At 45.8% G+C, this 21,460-nt stretch overlaps 1 protein-coding gene across 5 annotated transcripts; it reads right to left on the bottom strand.

Moving 5' to 3' along the window:
- Positions 1 to 4,894: 4,894 nt before the first annotated feature.
- LOC125428137 (zinc finger protein 345-like) lies at positions 4,895 to 19,918 on the bottom strand. Of its 5 annotated transcripts, XM_048487815.1 has the most exons (7): positions 19,686 to 19,720; positions 19,403 to 19,541; positions 15,972 to 16,092; positions 14,531 to 14,605; positions 13,529 to 13,678; positions 11,098 to 11,328; positions 4,895 to 7,122 (listed from the first exon to the last, which is right to left on the bottom strand). In XM_048487815.1, exons 3-7 carry the CDS (start codon positions 16,003 to 16,005, stop codon positions 5,222 to 5,224), a joined length of 2,391 nt encoding a protein of 796 aa, XP_048343772.1. In that variant the 5' UTR covers positions 16,006 to 16,092; positions 19,403 to 19,541; positions 19,686 to 19,720; the 3' UTR covers positions 4,895 to 5,221. The 5 variants fall into 5 exon arrangements, with proteins under 5 accessions (XP_048343772.1, XP_048343769.1, XP_048343771.1 ...); XM_048487812.1 differs by lacking the exon at positions 19,403 to 19,541 and having other exon boundaries at positions 15,972 to 16,016; positions 19,686 to 19,918; XM_048487814.1 differs by lacking the exon at positions 19,403 to 19,541 and having other exon boundaries at positions 19,686 to 19,799.
- Between the last annotated feature and the right edge of the window lie 1,542 nt (positions 19,919 to 21,460).

Below are 21,460 nucleotides of genomic sequence, written 5' to 3'. Positions count from 1 at the left end.
CTGCCCACATGGTAATGATTCCAAAGGGGTAGCTGTGTTAGCCTGTTGAAGCAAAATTAAATGAGTCCAGTGACACCTTAAAGGCTAAAAAAATTAATTCCACCACAAGGTCTTGGGGATCAGACTTCACTGCATTCGATGCATGAAATTGCATCCACATGAAGTTTTTTTAATGCATGTATACTTTATACACATGACAGAGCGAGCTCTGTCCCGTACTGCAATAAAGTCTTGAAGGTGTCACTCTCTGATGTTTAGCAGCTCTCAGCAGAGGCATAGCTCCAAGGGGACAGGGGGTGTGCCGCGACCGCCCCGTAGGGGCGTGGCAAGGGCATTCTGGGACTGGAGGGGGCGTTCTGGGGTTGAGGACGCACCAGTGCACCGAGCGCTTTCCCCCCTTGCTATGCCTCTGGCTCTCAGTGATAATGGCAGTTCAAGACACATGGGAAAGTTTCTTTATGTCCATGCATGTGGTTGAATCCATTCTCTTTCATACCTCGGAAAGGCTGTCAGTATTTTCCCCTTGTTCCAAGCCCACGAAAATTCTGAACTTAATTTGCTGGAGTACTGTAGATCTTATGTCTCAGCAAGTACATTGGGATTTTTTCTTTAAATGATAACAAGACCGTTAGCGATCTTTATGTATGTAGGTGCAAATAAAAAACTGCAAATAAAAAATGGCAGCTCTGAAAGAGACCTAGATTTCTTCAGTCTTTAAAATATGGATTTCAGAATATATATACATATTAAAACAGATTTTTAAAATCTTGAACTGGATCCAATGACTCATTTCTACTAAGTTGGATCCTATTACTTTCTTCTGCTAAATTTTCTCTCGTGGGGGGAATAACTTTTTCTGATGCAGAAAGGATTCCTTTGATGGGGAAAAGTCCTTTTTTGTTGAAGGAAGTCTTTTTCTGTTGGAGAAAGAGTTGGTGGGGGTCAAAGGATAATATTAGGCGAAGGAAATGGTCAGATCCAGCCATTTGTTTTCTTGTAGAGCTTGGGAAAGGGAAGGAGGAAGAAATGATTTAAGAAACGGAAAAATTCTCAGACTTCTTGCCAATGTCAATATTTAATCAATTTGCTTCCTTTTTTTAAAAAAAGCTTTCATCTTTTTATTTTTTTCAGTTTAGAAATACCACATGAAAATCCTTCCGCATTAATAATAAAAAACTGACCAGTTTTACACTTGTTACAAAAGAATTCCCAACAGTGACAACAACAACAACAACAATAATAAAAAGGCCACCATGTGCGTATGTGTGAGAAGCTTGTCAGAGTTTTGGCTCATTGAAATCCACAATTGTGATGATAATGATGATGAATCGTCCCCGTTTTGAACTCAAGAGTACTTCAGAGCCTTGGCGATCACACTACAGTGCACATATTTTGCCCCAACTCAACATAGCGTCAAGCCAAGGGCTGTGATCTCTCAAGGACAAAAGTTGCAGTCGGAGCTGTTAAAGGCACATGTTCCTTGATGCACACATCTAGGGAGACTGGACTTCAGGGTCTGTCCGCAGCTGCCTCCTTCAAAATCAGCCTATCTTTTTAGTCCGAGTATGAAAGCCAGCGGCCACCCTCCCCAACTAGCATCTCTCATCTTCCCTTTCTATAAATGTATAATAGGCAGCACCAAATATGTTGGCTGTTTTGCTGGGACTGATACAAGGCCTGTCAGGAGCTCAGCAGCACGAAGGCCAAAAGTGAAGAGACACAAAGAAATAGGAAAGCCATTCTGGGGTTAGCAATCTATTTATACTACTACAACCTTCCAACTGTTTTATACCAAGTTTCACTGTCACAGCTTCTACCAAAGTATTCTGGGAATCATAGTTCAGTGTTGATAGGAGTTCCTTGTTAGATATCACTAATCCCCTTGATCTAGGTCCATTCCACACAGCACAACTGAAACATTTTAAGGCTGAAGTATAAAACATTTCCTGTTGGAATTCCACACAGCTTCAGTTTTGAAAATGTTATATATTTTTTACTTTTCCTCCTTACATTTTATTTCAAAAACACATTTTTCCCCTGAAACATTTTCCAAATGTTCCCTGCTTGCCTGTGCAGAAAGTGGGAAACATTTCATTTTTTTTCCTGCCTGTTTTTGCAGTCTCCTCCACCCCTGCTCTGCGACTTTTGATTCTCCTGCCAGCCACCATTTTAGGATGAGTCTCTGTCTGCCCGCCATTTTGTGATGTTCCCCAAGCATATTTTCTCCCCTGGCAGCAAGGCTGTTTGTGATTTTTCTCATCTACATACAGTAATAAGCTCGTTGTGGACTCCTCTGTAACAGGAGCTGTCAGAGCAGACAGAGGCTGTCTCGGAAGACGAATCCATCACTCTCTGCTGTCTGACAAGGCAAAAGCTACCAACACCCCAACTCCATCAGAACATGCCACCAGAAAGGAGGGAGGGAGGGAAGGTAGGTGGCAGGGAGCATGTTTGATTGGCCAACCCACAGAGAAGTGGGATAAATGTTACAATTTCTGCCCGTTGCTTCGTGCACAACAATTTTTTCTAAGGCGCCCTTTTCACCGTCGCCGTGAGTCTCCCAACTTGTGCATGCCCAAAGCTGTCAACTTGGTTCATGCACGCGAAGGATTTTTCTAAGGCACGCTTCTCACCGCCGCCACGAATCTCCTGTTCTGCGCATGGGCGAAATACTGTGCTGTGATTGGCTGGCTGGCAGAGTCGAGGCGACGGAGATTCCGCACTCCACCGACTTCGGCTTGAGTGCAACCCGAGTTCACCAGTCGACTCGACTTCCCAGTTGAGCTCGGAAATTCAATGGCGAGAGCGGGGTGAGTCGAGTCAGACACGAGTCCGATGCTCCGGCTGTGTGGAGTACTCGGGTCGGACCCAAGTCGTTCTAAGGCCAAATCCTACAGTGCGGAAGGGGCCCATGACAGGAAAGTCCCATTTTCCCTTTTTTTTTGTTGGATTCGATGCCACGGAGACACCAAGTATTCAAACCATTGAATCCTTGATGGAGCAGATTCTTGCCATTATGAGTATTATATTCTTATACCGTTGTATTCTTATTTAAAATACCATGCCTTTTATGTAGGATTTGTTTGTATAGTACTGTACTATGATGAAGAAAAGGAGAGGGTGGCTGGGCCAATCAGGTCCACTCTTAAAAGTCTCGACCAATAGAATCTCTCCTCTGATCTGAATGTGGGAACTATTGAGAGACTGGGAATTCATTCAAAGTTATCCGCTCACATCCAATCAGAGCGCAGACAACAGTAAGATCCAATCAGAGAAGCAGAAAACCAGCACCACTTCAAAATTTCCAGTCCTCCTGTCTTAAAATCCAAGCGTGCATATTTTTAAAAAGAGAGAATCATTTTCTGTGCAGATAAGCCAAAATGTTTTATTCAAACAGCTGAAATGTTCTGAAAACGCTTGAAAAGGTACCATGTGGAACAAAAACCCTAAAATGATTCTTTTCTAAACATTTGCAAAATGTTTTGCAAAATGTTTTAAAGTCTTTGTGTGGAATGGACCTTAGTCTACATATGTAGCAACATCGAACAATATGGCACAGTGGGCTATGCCATTTCAGACTGCAAGCAGTGGGGAGAGTGGTGCCAGTTATGAACGTTCAAGTTTCCTACAGGTAGCAAACTAACGACAATACATGGCTCATTAGAGATAAGACTTCTAGATTAGCCTTTTTCCAGTACTCTGCAGGCTGCTCTTGTCCCAAGACTGCAGAGAAGACTGCCTCAAGAAAAGATATTCTGTGGCTTTTGTTTTTGTATTTTACTTTGAAGCAAGATAAGATACCCTTTTGAAACTCCAAGGAGACTTTTTTCTTCAGTGGGACACGCTTTCAAAAGGATTCTACAGTTAAGGTTTTCCTCTCCTCCATTTTATCCCGATAAGTTTGTGAGGTAGGTTATTTCTCCCTTTGAAATGTGCCATGATCTAGTCTGTTATGTTCCCTGAGAACCCTTATCGCCTAGTTGTCCAGCACAAGAAACACAGGCCCTCCTAAGGGAATGGGAATTTCTATTAAACAGGTGAAGACTGTAGGATAGAGATACACAAACAGAAGAACCCCTAGAAACCGAGGGGGTGCCAGTGTGGAAGTGGGGTGGAAGAATGAGAGAGAGGTGTCTACGGGTCGCAGCTCTGTGAAATGTATATGGAAGCAAGACCCACTGAAAGCACTGAGAATTGACTCCAAGTAAACATGCATCATATTGGGCAATGAGAGCCAAAGGGAAGACAGATGAGAGGAGTTGGGAGGCAGTAGAACAGAGAAGGGAGAAAATATTGTGATGCCAGCTCTCTCACCATTTTCTTATGTTCATCCTTCTCTGATTTGGCTAAATCTGGACCACGTTCACCAATCCCCATTAGGACCACCGCCGCATTCTATACACCCCTTTGAAGAAGGAAGAACGTGTGTCTCATTTTGAATCATCTTGGGTTTAAAGAGCCACTCATCTGTGTGATCCTGTGAAGGAGGAGAACCAAAACAGGTGGAAGGTTTGGGAGGAGCAGGACAGAGATGGGTGGGTGGCAGAGGCAGATGGTCACAATCTCGGAGCAAAACACATGACCAGAACAGTTAGGAGGTTCGGATTTTTAGGCTATACCATTCAGAACATTGGCAGATGGACTGAAAAAAACCCTTATTCAGACCAAATTCAGACCTTATCAAATGCAAAGGTTTCTAACAGTGTAATCTGTGGCCGTTTCCCCACTTTTAAAATGACGTCCTGTTCATTTGGTCCAGGACCTTTTTAGCCCAAGGATCGTGTTCCCCGAGCTTCCCCACTGCCCCGCACCCTGCGCGGGGTCATCAAAAGGCGCCGTTTTGAGCAGCGCCAGAATGACCCACGCTGAGGGGGTGCAGGAGCAGCAGAGTCGGGGCGGCTGCGTTGTAGCCGCCCCTGTAGTGGGGAGTGCAGTTGGACCCCGCGCTACTCGGCGAGAGTAGCGCACAGCAAACAGTGAGTGGGGAAAGGGCCTGTGTCTCTCAGTTTGAAGAGCACAGGGCTCTTCTGTCATTCGCCAGCTCTTTCCTCACACAACAAAGTAACCACCAACGAGAGCCTGTGTTGAGAGGCATCCACCACATGATTATGTACATTTGTGCAGCAACTTGTGGCTCTTCATTTGTTAGGGAAGTAGGATAAAAAGGCAAAGTTGGGGAGAGGTGATGAGCCAGGAACATAAGTCTTTCGAAAGGAAAGGGCTAGTTTATTAGGGATGAAGTCTGAGCACTGCCTGGAACAGGAGAAGGGAAAGACTGATGCGGAAAGCCCCGGGACGGGAAAGAAAGAGACCAAGGCAGGTCCAAAGAAGGGATGGAGAGGGACGACGGAGAGGAGGGGAAGGAAGGCAAGGTCGGAAGAGGGCTGGGCGAGGCGTAAGAAGCAGAGAAGGCCGATAGAGGAGTGGTAGGCTTGGGGGTGCCAACAGTCACCAGTGAGGCAGGAGCCAAGCCAGTGGCAATCGAGGCCTTGTCGTTGCTATGGGTACGCTGATGGCGGTTGAGGTGGGAGCTGCGACTAAAGCACTTGCCGCAGATGCTGCACTTGTAGGGCTTCTCCCCGGTGTGGGTACGCTGGTGGATGGTGAGCTCTGAGCGCTGGATGAAGGCCTTGCCGCAGTCCCCGCACGTGTAGGGCTTCTCTCCCAAGTGGGTGCGCTGGTGAGTGAGCAGGTTGGAGCTGACGCTGAAGCACTTGCCGCACGTGTCGCAGCGGTACGGCTTCTCGCCGGTGTGCATGCGGCGGTGTATGGTCAAGTCTGACTTCTGGATGAAGGCCTTCCCACAGTCCGTGCAGGAAAAGGGCTTCTCCCCCGTGTGGATGCGCTGATGCTTGACCAAGGCCGAGCGCTGGGCGAACGCCTTCCCACAGTCTTCACACTTGAAGGGCTTCTCAACCGGGGGCACCGGCAACTGAGGGGGGACTTTGCCCAGGCTCTTGCCGCAGTCCAAGCAGTGGCCGCTGCATGTGAGACGACCCTTGCTGCTGAAGAGCTGGTGTTTGAGGAGCTGCTTGCCTCCCGCGCTAAGGAGGAAGCCTTTCACGTGCTCGGGGCAGCGGTGCGCGGCGGCTGCAGCAGCCTGGGCCTGGTGGACTCTCTGGTGCCGGTCAAGGTGAGAGCTCACGGAGAAACCCCGGCCACACTGAGCACACGTATAGGGGCGCTCGCCAGTGTGCACCCGCTGGTGGCGCTCCAGGTCAGAGCGTTGGATGAACCGTTTTCCACAGTCACTGCAGGGGAACGGGCGCTCGCCGGTGTGGATGCGCTGATGTTGCGCCAAATTGGAGCTGCGACTGAAACGCTTGCCACAGGCATTGCACGGGTAAGGACGCTCCCCGGAATGAGTCTTACGGTGCTTGGACAGTGCCGCGCGCTGGCCGAAACATTTCCCGCAATCGGGGCAGCAGTGGGCAGACGGGGCCGGGGTGGCAGCCGGGGATTCCTCCTGGTGATTGTGTTGGTGCGTGCGCCTGTGACGGTCGAGGTGGGAGCTGACGGAGAAGCGCTTGCTGCAATCTTGGCACGCGTAGGGCCGCTCCCCTGTGTGCACCCGCTGATGCCGCTCCAGGTCCGATTTCTGGGTGAAGGCCTTGCCACAGGCGGCACAGGGGAAGGGGCGCTCTCCTGTGTGCACGCGCTGATGTTGTGCCAAATTGGAGCTGCGGTTGAACCGCTTGCCACATGCCGTGCACGGGTAGGGTTTCTCACCGGTGTGGATCTTTTGGTGTTTGGCCAAGATGGAGCGCTGCCGGAAGCACCGCCCACACTCAGCACACTGATGCGGTCTCTCCGGCGTGGGCAGGTTGTGGCCTCGCCCATTACTTCCCAAGTTCTTCTTCCCACACTCAACACAGACTCCTGGATTGTCTGCTGTAGCAGAACCTGCAGGCTGGTCTTTCAGTTTTCTGGATGTCTTCCCCTCCCTGTGATGCACAGGTGGCACCTGTGGCAGCTGTTGTACCTCGGAGCCGAGCTGGCCCTGGCTTTTACTGGCGTCACCCTCATCTGGGCCATCAGATGTACCCAGTGGGGAACCAGGTGGCTCCTCTTTCTCTGAGCTGTCATCTTCCGCCTGTGGGTCCTCTTCATTCCCATCAGCAACTGTAATTTGGATAAGAAGATGAAAGACATCGTGACCATCTTAGCCCCAAGACCTTTGTCTCTTCTACAATTGCTACCCATTGCTTTGCTCCCTCAGTCTGTACCTTTCTGAGGTTTTCCAGGTAAGACACTGGACATGCTTCAGACACTATCAAGAAATTATCGAAGGCTTTCACGGCTGGATTCAACTGGTTCTGGTGGGTTTTTTAGGCTGTGTGGCCGTAGTTTGGTGGATCTTGTTCCTAACGTTTCGCCTGCATCTGTGGCTGGCATCTTCAGAGGTGTATCACAGAGGGAAGTTTGTCACACACTGTAACAGACCTCCCTCTGTGTGGAACAGACTTCCCTCTGTGATACGCCTCTGAAGATGCCAGCCACAGATGCACACGAAATGTTAGGAACAAGATCCACCAGACCACGGCCACACAGCTCGGAAAACCCACCAGAACCACTATCAAGAAAGTACTTTCGGACCATCAGAGTTGTATTACTCTTCGCTTTGCCATCCCGCTTCCAAAAATCAGGCCAGAGGCACAGAGAAGAAGTCCCAGTCCTGGTGGCTGCTGTCAACTGTGCAGACTGTCCAAAGTCCACAACTGGGCATTTTAGAACAGCCACACAAAGCTTTCAATTCCCTCGCTTCCTCATCCCCAACATAGACTTTTAACAGCTAGAAATAATTTGGACGCATTTCCGTTGCTTTCATTACGTGACCCACCCTGAGCCAAAGGAGCAAACAGGGCTGGCTGGATCATCACATTGTTCCACCTTTGTCCGAGGGGCAGAATTCTCCAATCAGGGCATCTCAGCTTGCTTCCTTTGCTCAGAAGGGGTCAGGACCATCGCAGTTTTTGAAATGGTACAGAACATGTGGGCAACACCTACTTGTAATCTAAGCAACCAGACTTAGCAAGAAAAGGACGCTTCAGTGCTAGGCATCATCAACGGCAGAGATGGTTTAATAGTGCATATTTATGCAAAATTTTGCTTTTCTCAAAAAGAGCAGTACACTTTTAAAAAATGCACCACATTCTCACTCTAAAGGAGCCTGCGTAGTATAGCAATGAACAAAACAAGCTTTGATTGGGGAGGCTGTTAGCTTAAAACTGACTGTACCCTTTTCCACCAAAAGATATAAGTGCGGTCAGTAGTGGTGCGGAGGAAGAGAGAGTAGTGTACTTCTGCAGCAGAAAATAATCCAAAACCACTATGAGTCGGGTGGCTGTGTTAGCGGCAGTGTTTGCAGTGGTGGGAGGGTAAGCAGAGGAATGGGGAGGCTGGTTTGCCACCCTTCTCCCGCTGGGCCAGGTTTGGGGTTTGGTCCGGGGGGAGGAGGGCAGTGGTGGGATTCAGCAGGTTCGCACCACCTCGGCAGAACCGGTTGTTAAAATGGTGCTTGTAAACAACCAGTTGTTAAATTATTTGAATCCCACCACCAGAACCGGTTGTTAAATTATTTGGATCCCACCACTGGAGGAGGGGGTAATGAGGAAGCAGTTGCTGGGCACTAGGACCCAATGGGAGCATTCTACAACAAAGGAGGTTCAGGAAATGGGAGCGGATGAATTCACAATTGTACTTAGATCTTTTGGTGGAAAAGAGTATAAGTAGCACTGTGGGACTAATAACATGACATAATTTACAGGGCACCACTATCTCTAAGAGTGCAACGTCAACAGTAGCCTAAATAGACAAAGAGATACACACGTTGCACTCTGGCTGTATATCCAATCTTGTATATTGATTTTGCATATAATTAATCAACTTAACACTTCTATTTGTTTTACGTTTCTCTTACAAAGTTCTTAAAGATACAGTTTAACTCTTCCAACACTTATAACATAAATATCCACATAGTCCATTCAAATCCTCATAGTCCATTCATGTGGATATTTATGTTTAGTTATAAGTGTTGGAAGAGTTAAACTGTATCTTTAAGAACTTTGTAAGAGAAACGTAAAACAAATAGAAGTGTTAAGTTGATTAATTATATGCAAAATCAATATACAAGATTGGATATACAGCCAGAGTGCAACATAATTTACAGGGCTACACTAAGATTAAGGGGATAATATGTTGTGAAATATTTTGAACAGCGCAAGTGCTACATAAATCACAGTATCCATGTCCTCGCTCCAAAGTGGTGTAGGTCAGTGGTTCTCAACCTGGGGGTTGGGACCCCTTTGGGGGTCAAATGACCCTTTCTTAGGGGTCGCCTAATACTTTCTGCATCAGTGTTCTCCGTCTGTAAAATGGATAAATTAGGATTGGGGGGTCACCACAACATGAGGAACTGTAAAACATCCCATTTTACCCTCACAACATCAACCCTGTGTAAGAGCTAAGAGGGAGTGCTAGAGAGACATTTGATCAGCACTGGGTCCTCTTATTTCCTGCTGGAGGTTGCTATTTTTTTTCTTCTTCCCAGATCCATCCAACACAATTTTATCTATTTTAGCCTGACCAGCATTCTACAGAGGAAGCAAAGCAAGACTGGAAACATCCAGCGTGGTGTAATGGTGAAGCATGGTGGACTCTCATCTGGAGAGCCAGGTTTGATTCCCCACTCCACCCCATGAGCAGCGAACTCTAATCTGGTGAACTGGCTTTGTTTCTCCACTGCTATCCATGAAGCCTGCTGGGTGGCCATGGGCTAGTCATGGTTTTCTCTGGACTCTCTCAGCCCCACCTACCTCACAAGATGTCTGTTGTGGGGAAAGAAAGGGAAAGGAGTTTGTAAGCCACTTTGAAGTGCCTTACAAGAGAGGAAGGTGGGATATAAATCCAAACTTCTCCTTCTTCTCCCCTGCACCCTGCTCGTTTGTTAACATCTCACTGATGAAAAATTCTGGATAGCTTGGAAGCTTGAGCTTGTGGTGGTGGTTCTTGAAACGCATTCCATGGCCTTTACAGTTAGATTTTTATCATCTCAAGATCACCGAGCCTGAAAAGTCAACGCCCGTTTGAAAGCCCATGCAGATGGCCACCTATGGATATAAATCGGTCATCAGTCTATCCAGCAAAACTGACTATGTAAACTTTGGTCAGCCAGTGCTGTCACAGGATTAGCAATGAGCGCCATTAACATTTTGACTAACTAGCATGATTTTTCTGGTCAAACTGAAAAGGTTAGTTTCAGGAAATAATTTCTCTCCAATTACTGCGAGGAATGTCACTTTTGGGGCAACAGGAAATACACTGTTGCAATCATTGGAATAAAAAAATCTTGGTGAAAAATGCTATCAATTCGCAGTCTACTTATGGCGATCCTGTAGAGCACAGGTGTCAAACTCGCGGCCCTCCAGAAGTTATGGACTACAGTTCCCATCAACCCCTGCCAGTATGGTGTTGGCAGGGGATGATAGGAACTGTAGTCCATAACTTCTGGAGGGCCGCGAGTTTGACACCTGTGCTGTAGAGCATGGATCTGCAACCTGTGGCTCTCCAGATGTTCATGGACTACAATTGGCCATGGTGGCAGGGGTTGATGGGAATTGTAGCCCATGAACATCTGGAGAGCCACAGGTTGCAGACCCCTGCTGTAGAGTTTTCAAGGCAAGAGATGAACACAGGAGGTTTGTCATTGGCTGCCTCTGTGTAGCAGCCCTGGAATCTCCAGTGATCTCCCATCCAAGTGCTAACCAGGGAGATTCTGCTTAGCTTCTGAGATCTGAAGAGATCCAGTTGGCCTGGACCATTCAGAAAAGGGTCAATAACACTTACATGATTGTATTTTTTTTCATGTAAAACAAACAATAGTGGACCTGGAAAGCAAGATGCTCCAATGTCAAGATACTCTAACAACCAGTTCACAAAATAAGATCAAAAGGAGCTGCTATCTGTAAACAGATGCAGAGACAGAGGATAAGCATGAGGCACGACCTGGACCATTTAGCATCCCTGCTGGGCATCCCTCTGTATTTCCAACAAACTTCACACACTGTCCCTGTGGCACGTGCAACAAGACCTACCCACCTTCATGTTTGGGGCTCCTCAGGGCCTTCTTCCGGGGTCTTCGTTTGCTATCTTGGCTCTGCTCCTTCACTAGCTCCCGCAGCATCTTCTCAACCTGGCTCCTGCCAGCTGTCTGTAGGATGAGGCCTAGCTGCCGCCGGAGGTCAATGTTTATCCCGCCTTCACTGGGGCCTGCCGCCACTGTGTCGTGCACCGGGACTTGTTCCACTTGGCCTTGTTCAGGCTCTATATCTGTGCCACAGAAGGTCAAAATGAAAATGGGTAAGGAAAAAGGAGTGCCTAATTAGGGTTGAGTAAGTGAAATAAAATCTGGCCTGGCTTGCTTTTGTGCTTCTAAAAGCAGCTCCATCAGCAGATGACGCGTCCCACAACCACCAGTGTTTGCATCCCCCAGGTTCACGTGACAAGTTTTAGGAGCTGATAATGCTCACATTCAATGCCAAGACAACTTTTACAACCACTAGTTCTTCTTCAGCTAGGATTGTATTTCTGAACTGAAGAAGAATTACTCCCCCTACCCCTTTTTCCGTTCTGATTGGTAACTCAAATTATCTAACTGCTGGAGCTGGCCATGGCTGACCCAGCCAATTTATGAATGAAGAGTATAAAGTGAATTTCTTCAATGCTGTGCATCCTAGCTACCAGCAGGTGCCACCACTGAGAAGGCCCTTTCCTTTTAAAATATTTTTATTAATTTTTCTCAACACACACACACACACACACAAAGAAGAGTTTAAATTTATATCCCCCCTTTCTCTCCTGTGAGGAGACTCAAAAGGGCTTACATCTCCTTTTCCTCCCCCCCTCACAACAAACACTCTGTGAGGTAGGTCGGGCTGAGAGAGCTCTGAAGAATTGTGTCTAGCCCAAGGTCACCCAGCTGGCATGTGTTGGAGTGCACAGGCTAATTTAGTTCACCAGATAAGCCCACACAGCTCAGTGGCAGAGTGGGGAATCAAACCCAGTTCTCCAGATTAGAGTGCACCTGCTCTTAACCACTACACCACGCTGGCACAAAAGAAAAAAGATGCAACAAACCAATTAAAAACACACATTAACTAAAATTCAAAAAGTATAAATCTGTATAAACATCTAACAGAATGGATCTTATTTTTCAACAAGATATAAACATGATATAAATCTGAGGGAGAGAGTTTCTTCCATCTTACTTATTTCACCTAGCATTCTACTGTACTAGTAACAGCGTTATATAAAGACTGACAACTACTTACGGTCTTGACTAATAACATTTTTCTTCAATTTTTCTAATTCTATTTTTAATCCCCAATGACAATTTTTTAAACAGTTGATTCAAACCAAAAAGAGTTCTCATTTTTCATCAAACGTATTTTGACTGTCTATTTACAAGATTTCTTAATTTAGCCATTGTAGCATACTTTCTTACTTTTCCCTCCAAACTTTCTATATTAGGACATCTTTTGGCTTTCCATCTAGTTGCCAGTGTTACTCTAGCTGCTGCTAATAAATACAGAAAGAATCCTTGAACTTTCTTTAGGAGATTCTCCAGAAGGAAACCTAATAACATTGTTTTTGCATCAACTGGTGAGTTAATCTTCGGTATGTTTTGCATTTTTCCATGTACTTCTATCCGACACTTTTTAACTTTTTGAAGGTCCCCCGTGTACGATAAAATGTCCCAACTGTTTCTGGGCATTTCCAACAAAGACCTTTAAAGTTTACTCATCTTCATAATATCTTTCAGTGTCACATACAATTGTAAAACATTTTACACCACTTCTCTCTCAATGTTTGGCAGGTTGTAAATTTAATTCGACAATACATTGTAAATTTAATGTTTTTGGACCATAATAACTCCCATTGTGGGAAAGACATCTCTTCTTGACAATTCTGCATCCATTTTATCATACAGTCTTTAACGTGCTCATTTCAACATCATACTTAAGCAGAAATTTATATATTCTTTCCAGCAGGTGTTTTTTTGGTGAAGTGATCTCTTTTTCAAATTTTGTCATGTCTCTTAATATTCCTCCCACTGTTTACAATTCTCTTCTAAGTCTTGAAACGAGAGGAAAATATAGCAGCCATAGTATTCTCTTTCATCTTTTATCTCTTGTCATGATTTGATTTCCCCCTGCGGATTAATAATTTCTTTATAAATTATATTATCATAGTTCTTTCTGGTCTGTCCATGGGAGATTTTTAAAAAGAAAATGGAGAACTTAATTTTGTATATGTTTTAGTCCTCTCATTACATGGGTATCTTCTCTAAAGTCTTTCTTCTGGTCCAATTTTTTCCTTCACAGGCAATGATGTATTCCTGCTTTCAAGTCTCTAAGTTTAGAGTTCTCTGATCTGGGTTTGTTCATAATTTTTGGCAAGGGAGGAACTGGTTTTTCTTCCATAAGTTTATAATATTCTGCAGTTAATTCATTTTGTCGTAGTGCTTTACCTTTCTTCAAATCCTTAATACCCTGTGATGATTCATAAGTTGCTATATTTCCATTCCGAATATCTCTATGTTCTTCTGTGAAGTTCTCAATAGGAATCTTTGTAATATCGTTTAGAGCCGTCCCCTCTGTGCTTCTTTTTCTATATAACTCTGAAAAAAAGAAACAAACTGTTCTTGTATCTCCTGATTTATCATTCTTCTTAACACCAGTAACTGAAGATTTATCATTCTTCTTAACACCAGTAACTGTTCTTTTTTCAGTTTCTTTCCTCAATGTGCTAGAAATCTTCCCTGTTTATTTAAAAAATTTGCTTCAAAAATTTCAGTTTCTTTTTGCATTTTTTTCTGTTTCAAATAAATTCAATTGGATCCATAACATCTTAATTTATTTCATTTTTTAAAATCAAGAATCTCTTTGTGATGATCATCCAAGATTTTCAATCTATCCAATATTTTGCTTACTTTTCCACCTTATCTTTCTTTGGTTTGGCAGCACAGAAGGCCCTTTCCCGAGCTGAACCTCGGAAAAGTGCCATTGGCTAATCAGTACCTACAATACAAAGGAGATTAACTATGGCTGGAAATAGAGTGAATGCCTCTGCAGATTTTTAAGTATTTATGAGTGCTGCTAGTTATACCGGTCAGTGTCCTAGCTGCAGCATTATGGAGCAGATGACATTCCCAAAAAGTCTTCAAGGGCACCCCTGTACAGAGTACATTACAGTAGTCCAGTCATGAAGTGACCAAAGTATGAATGACTGTGGGAAAAGCTGCAGGTGGCGCACCAACTGAAGCTGCAAGACGGCCCTGTGTGTCTAGGGCTCATTCTGCACATGCAGAATAATGCACTTTCAAACTGCTTTCAATGCTCTTTGAAGCTGTGCGGAATGGCAAAATCCACTTGCAAACAGTTGTGAAAGTGGTTTGAAAATGCATTATTTTGTGTGTGCGGAAGGGGCCTAGGACTGGGGGAATGCAACTCTCCTTCTCATGCTAACTTACCAGTCATCAGCCCTCTCCTTCTGTGGGACTCCGCAAAAGCAGTTATCCTTGGCCAGCTGATCGCAATCTCCTCCGCTGTGGATGGGAGAAATGGAGAATGCGCATCAACAAAAAACACTGAGCACTGGGGTAGTGCATAGTCATTACAGGACCACCTCATCTTTTGGAAAAGAAATGTTGTATCAAATTAATCAGGTTTTTCATCGTAAAGCATCTTTACTACCATCAGATCCTCTGAAGATGCCAGCCACAGATGCAGGCGAAAAGCTACTAGAACACGGCCATACAGCCCGGAAACCACACAGCACCCCAGCGATTCCAGCCGTGAAAGCCTTCGACAATACAATCTATCAAGGGCTTCCAATTGTTCAAAAATTTAACTAAGTTATTCTCTTTAAGTAACAAAGTAAGTTTGGTCATCTCTACTAGCTCTATAGCAGCGGATCTCAACCTGTGGGTCGTGACCCCTTTGGGGGTTGAACGGCCCTTTCACAGGAGTTGCCTAAGACCATCGGAAAACACAGTTATGAAGAAGCAACGAAAATAATTTTATGGTTGGGGGTCACCACAACATGAGGAACTGTATTAAAGGGTCACGGCATTAGGAAGGTTGAGAACCACTGCTCTATAGCCTTCACCCACCATTCATCAACTGTAAGTATAGTTGGGACTTTTCTGTTTCTGTGTTAGAATATTCTTGCTGCTGCAGCTATATAAAAAAGTTTCATGTTTTCTTTCCAGAGATCTGTCCATAAGTCCCAAAATATAAGCCTCTGTTTTCAATTGTATATTTGCCTTCAACGTCTTTTGAATTATTGAATGTATTAATCTCCCAAATTCCTTAGCTTTTCCACAATATTGAAAAATGTTGGGGGGGGGGGGGAAGAATATTGAAAAAAATCAGAATTCAGAAAAATATAAATCCAGATGATGACAAACAAATTCAAGAGGATTTGTTTGACATAATCCCGTCTAAATTAAACCTCCTCCTCCTCCTCCTCCTCCTCCTCCTCCTCCTCATCATCATCAACCTTTAATGGGCATAAATAAATCCGAATTTACACAGACACATTCTGCAGTCTCAAATATAGTTCAATAGAAAAGAAAATAGTCCACATAACTTAATGGTTGACTTCAAGGGATTTCACTTCACTTCGGATTTTTAAAAAGAAATTACCAGAGCAAATGACAGTAAATTCCCCTACACAAGCAATATAAAAAATACAATCTAGTATAAAATTGCAATATAAATAAACCTATGGTAGCACCGATATATTCTGATATTCTGAACCCTTCAGGGATAGGGCGGTATACTAAATTTAATTAATAATAATAATAATAATAATAATAATAATAATAATAATAATAATAATAATAATAATAATAATAATAATAATAATAATAATAATAATAATAATAATAGGTAAAAATGCATTCTTACCCAATGAGATCACATTCTCATAGTTCTCTTGCATGATGTCGCTCTCTAAGAGATGAACAAAAGTACTTCAGCAAAACTGCGGACTTGTGACGCGTCCTCTACTCTAAACCATGTGGCAGAACTGTGAAGAGAGAAGAGTTAACTTTCCTGGAGTCCTAGAGCGACCCTTTCTGTGTTGAATGGAAGACTAGGAGCCTTGGAGGCAGAGGTGGGATCCAGGGTTTGCAATGGTTCAGTGGAACCCGTTGTTAAATTTTCCTTAGTTCTCCGAACCGGTTGTTAATGAAGACAGGCATACAGAGGCACAGGAGCAGATGAGTGGGTCTGCGCCTGCGCTAATTGGAAAGTAGGCACGTTTGCACTCAGACCGTCAGAGCTTGCTAAGAATATGAGGCGATTTTTGACCTGGTTCCTGCCTATTAAGATAAGCAGCCAAGGGTTTGTTTTTTTTTTGTGGACAGGATAGGTAGGCAGCAGGCATTGGAGGAAGGAGGAGTCAGGGGGTTGGGTTGTGTCACCGCTCCCCCGCCTCGCTCTTGGCTCTGCTGCTTTTGGCGGCCTTTCCCAGACTCCCGAGTTTCCCCCGGCCGTCTGGGCATCCTCCCAGCTCTTCTGTTGTGGGTTCTTCACCCTCAAATGCTTGGCCTGCAGCTGCATGCCCACATTTTAAAAAACCCAGTATTTTGCATTTAAATGGGGGGGGGGGGAGGAATGCTGTAAGGCAGTTTGGGTCCCTATTGTGGGGAAGGGAAGAAGTAATGTGGTGCCTATAGGTTAGACTTCAGACACAATCTTGCACCTCAGGTCTGCAGTAAAATGGAAAAATGGAATAACCTCATTGGATGAAAGGCAGTGTGGGACAAATGCATTAATAAATAATAGAAGGGAAGGGAAGCACCGGCCTGGTTTTTCTGCAGCATCTATAAGCCACGTAGAGATTTGGAAATGAACTCAATCCCATTTGGGCGTTCAGAGTGCACTGTTATCCATGGAGCCCTTTTCGGACATTATGCCCATACGTGTATTGGGAATAAATACTATCCGTGATTTTCTTGCTGTCTTCTGTTGCCATGTAGTCTAAACAGGGCAGTGAGTGTATTTTGAGCGCGTGTAAGGGACCAGTATGCATGAATCCTGGAAAATCCAACAGCTGGCTGTGTATACCAAAATATGTCCGTTGCTGTGTTCAGACAAGAAGAAGAGTTTGGATTTATATCCCCCCTTTCTCTCCTGTAGGAGACTCAAAGGGGCTTACAATCTCCTTGCCCTTCCCCCCTCACAACAAACACCCTGTGAGGTAGGTGGGGCTGAGAGAGCTCCGAGAAGCTGTGACTAGCCCAAGGTCACCCAGCTGGCGTCTGTGGGAGTGTACAGGCTAATCTGAATTCCCCAGATAAGCCTCCACAGCTCAGGCGGCAGAGCGGGGAATCAAACCCGGTTCCTCCAGATTAGATACACGAGCTCTTAACCTCCTACGCCACTGCTGCTCCTACAACCATGAATATCAGAAGTATCACAGGTAGCATCATCCCCCAGATGCATGAGGATGTAATATCCCAAAAGAGGTAAAGAGCAATTCAGCCTGCAGGTTAGGAGGACTTACAGTGGCTTAGCTCGCTGGCAGGGCATTTGGTCAACATAAAACTGTTATCCTAGGAATTGCAAGGAACAATGATCCTGCAGTCATCAAACAGTGGCTATTTCTAAAATTCCATTAGGAACATCTAACACTCGATGGGACGAAAAGAACTGTAGAATATAGAGCCTGCCATTGTGCCCCTTTCCTCCTGATTAGCAAACAGTATCAACTAATGGTCCCTTTTCCTCTACATGCCAATACCTCAATGCAACGCAGACTTCGCTACAACCAAACTATCGGATCAAAGGGGCATTTCAGATGACTACACAGACAAGCTCATACAGTTATAGTCCAGAGGAATTATACAAGGAATAGGGAGGCCTGGATTAAAACCCTCCCTCAGCTGGGAAGTTTTCGGTCACCCTAGAACTGTGGTAGCGAACCTTTGGCACTCCAGATGTTATGGACTACAATTCCCACCAGCCCCAGCCCAATTGGCCATGCTGGCAGGGGCTGATGGGAATTGTAGTCCATAACATCTGGAGTGCCAAAGGTTTGCCACCACGGCCCTAGAACGACCAAGAAACAGAACAGAGAACAGGATTTTGCATGTGCTAAATGGTAGGTCTCTGCAGGAGCTAGCTTAGCTTTTCAGAGGCTTGGGTCACTGTGACCATCAAGGGCAGGAAACAGGTTGGAATAATTACCAGGCACTCCTGTGGAAAAAGGTAAATGCACTGCTTGGAGCCCTAATTACGTTGAAAGTCAAAGCACATGACTCACAGGGATCCCAAGGCGAAGAATAAAGTGTGTCTCTCCAGGAAAGGTGCTGAATATAAGCCTTTCCTCTACACACACCCTGATGTAGTAAGGAAAGAAACGGTCCCTTTAATCCCGCACAAACCAAGTCTCTTTTTGCCCTTCAGGTTAAAAAAAAACCCCACACCCTCACTGCTGCTACAAGAACAACAGCACAGCCTTATGAACTGGTCCGGGGTCGTCTAAAGCTGCCCCAACCGCCTACTCACTTCTGTCTCCTGTACCTGGAGCAGAGTCCGCCCCCGCTGGGCTGAGATCCTTTTAGGCTAGAAATCCCAAGGTTGGCACCTTCTACAGGGAATGCCATTCAGCCACGGCCTCTCTCCAAATATCCACCGAAAATGTGCCCAGATATTCCCTCTGTGTGTGTAGTGAGGAGCATTACTTGCACATTTGTCTTAACTCTGCTCCCTGGGCAGCATAATCCAATGAAAGCAGGAGGTTAGCTTTAAAAAGGGCTTGGGCAGATTTATGGAGGAGAAGTCGATCTATGGCTACCAATCTTGATCCTCCTTGATCTCAGATTGCAAATGCCTTAGCAGACCAGGTGCTCAGGAGCAGCAGCAGAAGGCCCTTGCTTTCACATCCTGCACGTGAGCTTCCAAAGGCACCTGGTGGGCCACTGCGAGTAGCAGAGTGCTGGACTAGATGGACTCTGGTCTGATCCAGCAGGCTAGTTCTTATGTTCTTATGTTCTAGGTTGCCCATGGGAACTCCTCCTACCCTAGCCAGGTTTATTATAAAAGAACTGCCCAAGTGAATAAGCAGAAAATGCACCTGAGGGCATTCCGGATCTGTGACAGCAACCACGAACACTTTTTCTATCAAACAGAAAAAAATATAAACAGAGCAGAAAGAAGAAAAGGTGAGAAAATATCAGGGAAAGAAAATGTGGGAGATTTTCCAAGAAGGGAAGCACAGTATCCCTTTTCAGTTTTCAACTCCCTCCCCTCCCCATCTATTTTTGTAAGCAATAATCTTTATCTTTGTGCACTCTGGCTCACACACGTGCCTTGAACACCCTGGCTCCTACCGGCCAATCTTGTCTCCACTGCACCAAATCCGGTCCACTTGAGAATAAATCCTGCTGAGCTCAGGTGCCAAGAAACTTCTGCGCGCGACGGGTGTTGCAGGGGAGGGAGCAACAAGCGGCCGGATCCCATCCAGGTTCACTAGGAGATCAGCCCCGCTGAATTAATGGGACATCCTCTCAGGAGAGGGTGCCTGGGAGTTGCAGCCTCTCTTTCTGCTGATTCTCCGGCGAGTATGGAGAAATAGTGGGTTTTGCTATATTAACGACCCGCTCTTTCAAATACCTGTAGCTTGCAGCTGTGCAAAGGTGCGTGGCTTGAAACCCCGGGGTTGCCGCCTCCACCACCACCACCACCTCCTCCTCCTCCTGGGCGCGGAATCGCGCGGGGGTTCCCAGCCGGATCCAGCCCCCCACCCCGGTGCGGAGGGGCGTCCCCTTGGGGGCATCAGCGGCTGCTCTATGGGGGGCGGGGGGACGCCCAGGTCTCTATGGATTCAGACGCAGCCTTCTGACCCAGGAAGCTCAACCCCGGAACCAGCCGGCAGAAAGAAGCAGAAAAAGACTGCAAGCCCCCTTTGCCGAGCAGCCGCAGCCAGGGCCCTCTGCTGGCTTCCCGGGATTTCCTAGGCCGTCCGCGAAGCCTCTCCAACAGCCTCGTGGAGGCGGGCGCGTTGAGCCCTCAGAACCCCCCAAGGCAGCCAGCGAGCAAGTTTCTGGGTTCCATAGAACTCTTCATCACCTATCAAAAAAAAAAAAAAAAAACACCGTTGCCCCAGATGTGGGGAAGAAAGAAAAAGGTGTCCAGACTCCAGGCACGTTGGAGACGCCCCTCTTTTGCAGAGTAGCAGTGTCTCCTGCAAAATCTATCATGACGCTATATCCAGAGTCGGCATAAAAAAAACTTACACAGGCTTGGTTACCAGCTATCCCTGCTCCTGGCAAAGGTGCATTAAAATTGACAGGACTGATTGACAAGTTGTGGAGATACCGAATATAAGGCCATAACGGGGCAGAGAATTGTTATTTGCCATGCTGGAGTGCAGTTAGGGTTACACATACTGAGCAAATTGAGGGGGCATTTCAGGTCAGAAAAAAAAGGAATGAGAGGAGAAGGCTTAACCTCCATTCAGTGCTATGGCCCCACCCAAACCAAATTGGCCCCTGGAATTGTAAAAATCACTGGGAACTCCAGACATGACACAGGCAACATTTCTAGCTTATCCCTTACAGCAGTGATGGCGAACCTTTTTGAGACTGAGTGCCCAAATTGCAACCCAAAACCCACTTATTTATTGCAAAGTGCCAACATGGCAATTTAACCTGAATACTGAGGTTTTAGTTTAGAAAAAACGGTTGGCTCCGAGGCGTGCGTTACTCAGGAGTAAGCTTGGTGGTAGTCGGTGGTTTTGCTTTGAAGCAACCGTCCAACTCTTCCAACAGGTGAATCACGACCCTAGGAGGGTTTACTCAGAAGCAAGCCCCATTGCCAGCAACCGAGCTTACTCCCAGATAAAGGACTGCGCTTTTGTTCTTTGAATGAAAATTAGTGGGGTTTAACAGCGCTTAACAGGGTTACCTACACTGCTTCCCCAAAACTAGGTCTTAGTTTAATGCTAATAATCGAGCCCAGGGGCCCAGGCCAGCCTAGATGTGGGGGGGGGGGCACTCTGCACGTGCCCACAGAGAGGGCTCTGAGTGCCACGTCTGGCCCGTGGGTTCGCCACCACTGCCTTACAGCAACTTCTCCCTGTGTGTATTTGTGTCATCGGTTTGCTTCCAATTTGTGTCAACTGTATGAATTAATGACATCCAAAACATCCAACGTCTTGTTCACATCCTGCAAACTGAGGGTCGCGGCTTCCCGTTTTTGAGTCAATCCTTCTTATATTGAGTCATTTCCTACTGCCTTCAACATTTCCTAGCTTTATTGTCTTTTCTAGTGAGTCTTGTCTTGTTATGATGTGTCCAAAGCACAACGGCCTCATGGTGCACTATATTCACTGGATAGTCTTAAAAAGAGATTGTAGCCTAATTCGACCGCGGTCAGCCGCAAGAGCG

The sequence above is a fragment of the Sphaerodactylus townsendi genome, linkage group LG03, assembly GCF_021028975.2.
Source record: "Sphaerodactylus townsendi isolate TG3544 linkage group LG03, MPM_Stown_v2.3, whole genome shotgun sequence".
In the NCBI taxonomy this organism is placed as follows: domain Eukaryota; kingdom Metazoa; phylum Chordata; class Lepidosauria; order Squamata; family Sphaerodactylidae; genus Sphaerodactylus; species Sphaerodactylus townsendi.
Note: the sequence above shows the minus strand (reverse complement) of the source record. Positions and strands in the feature narration are given on the sequence as shown.

Bases quoted from the DNA above. Each gene is read 5' to 3' on its own strand.
- LOC125428137 (XM_048487812.1), bottom strand. From the start codon at position 19,848: ATGCCCCCAAGGGGACGCCCCTCCGCACCGGGGTGGGGGGCTGGATCC. The intron at 16,017-19,685 runs GTATTTGAAAGA...TTCATCTCTTAG, and splicing joins TGCACAGCTGCAAGCTACAG to AGAGCGACATCATGCAAGAG. The intron at 13,679-14,530 runs GTAAGTTAGCAT...TCTTTTTTTCAG, and splicing joins AAGGAGAGGGCTGATGACTG to AGTTATATAGAAAAAGAAGC.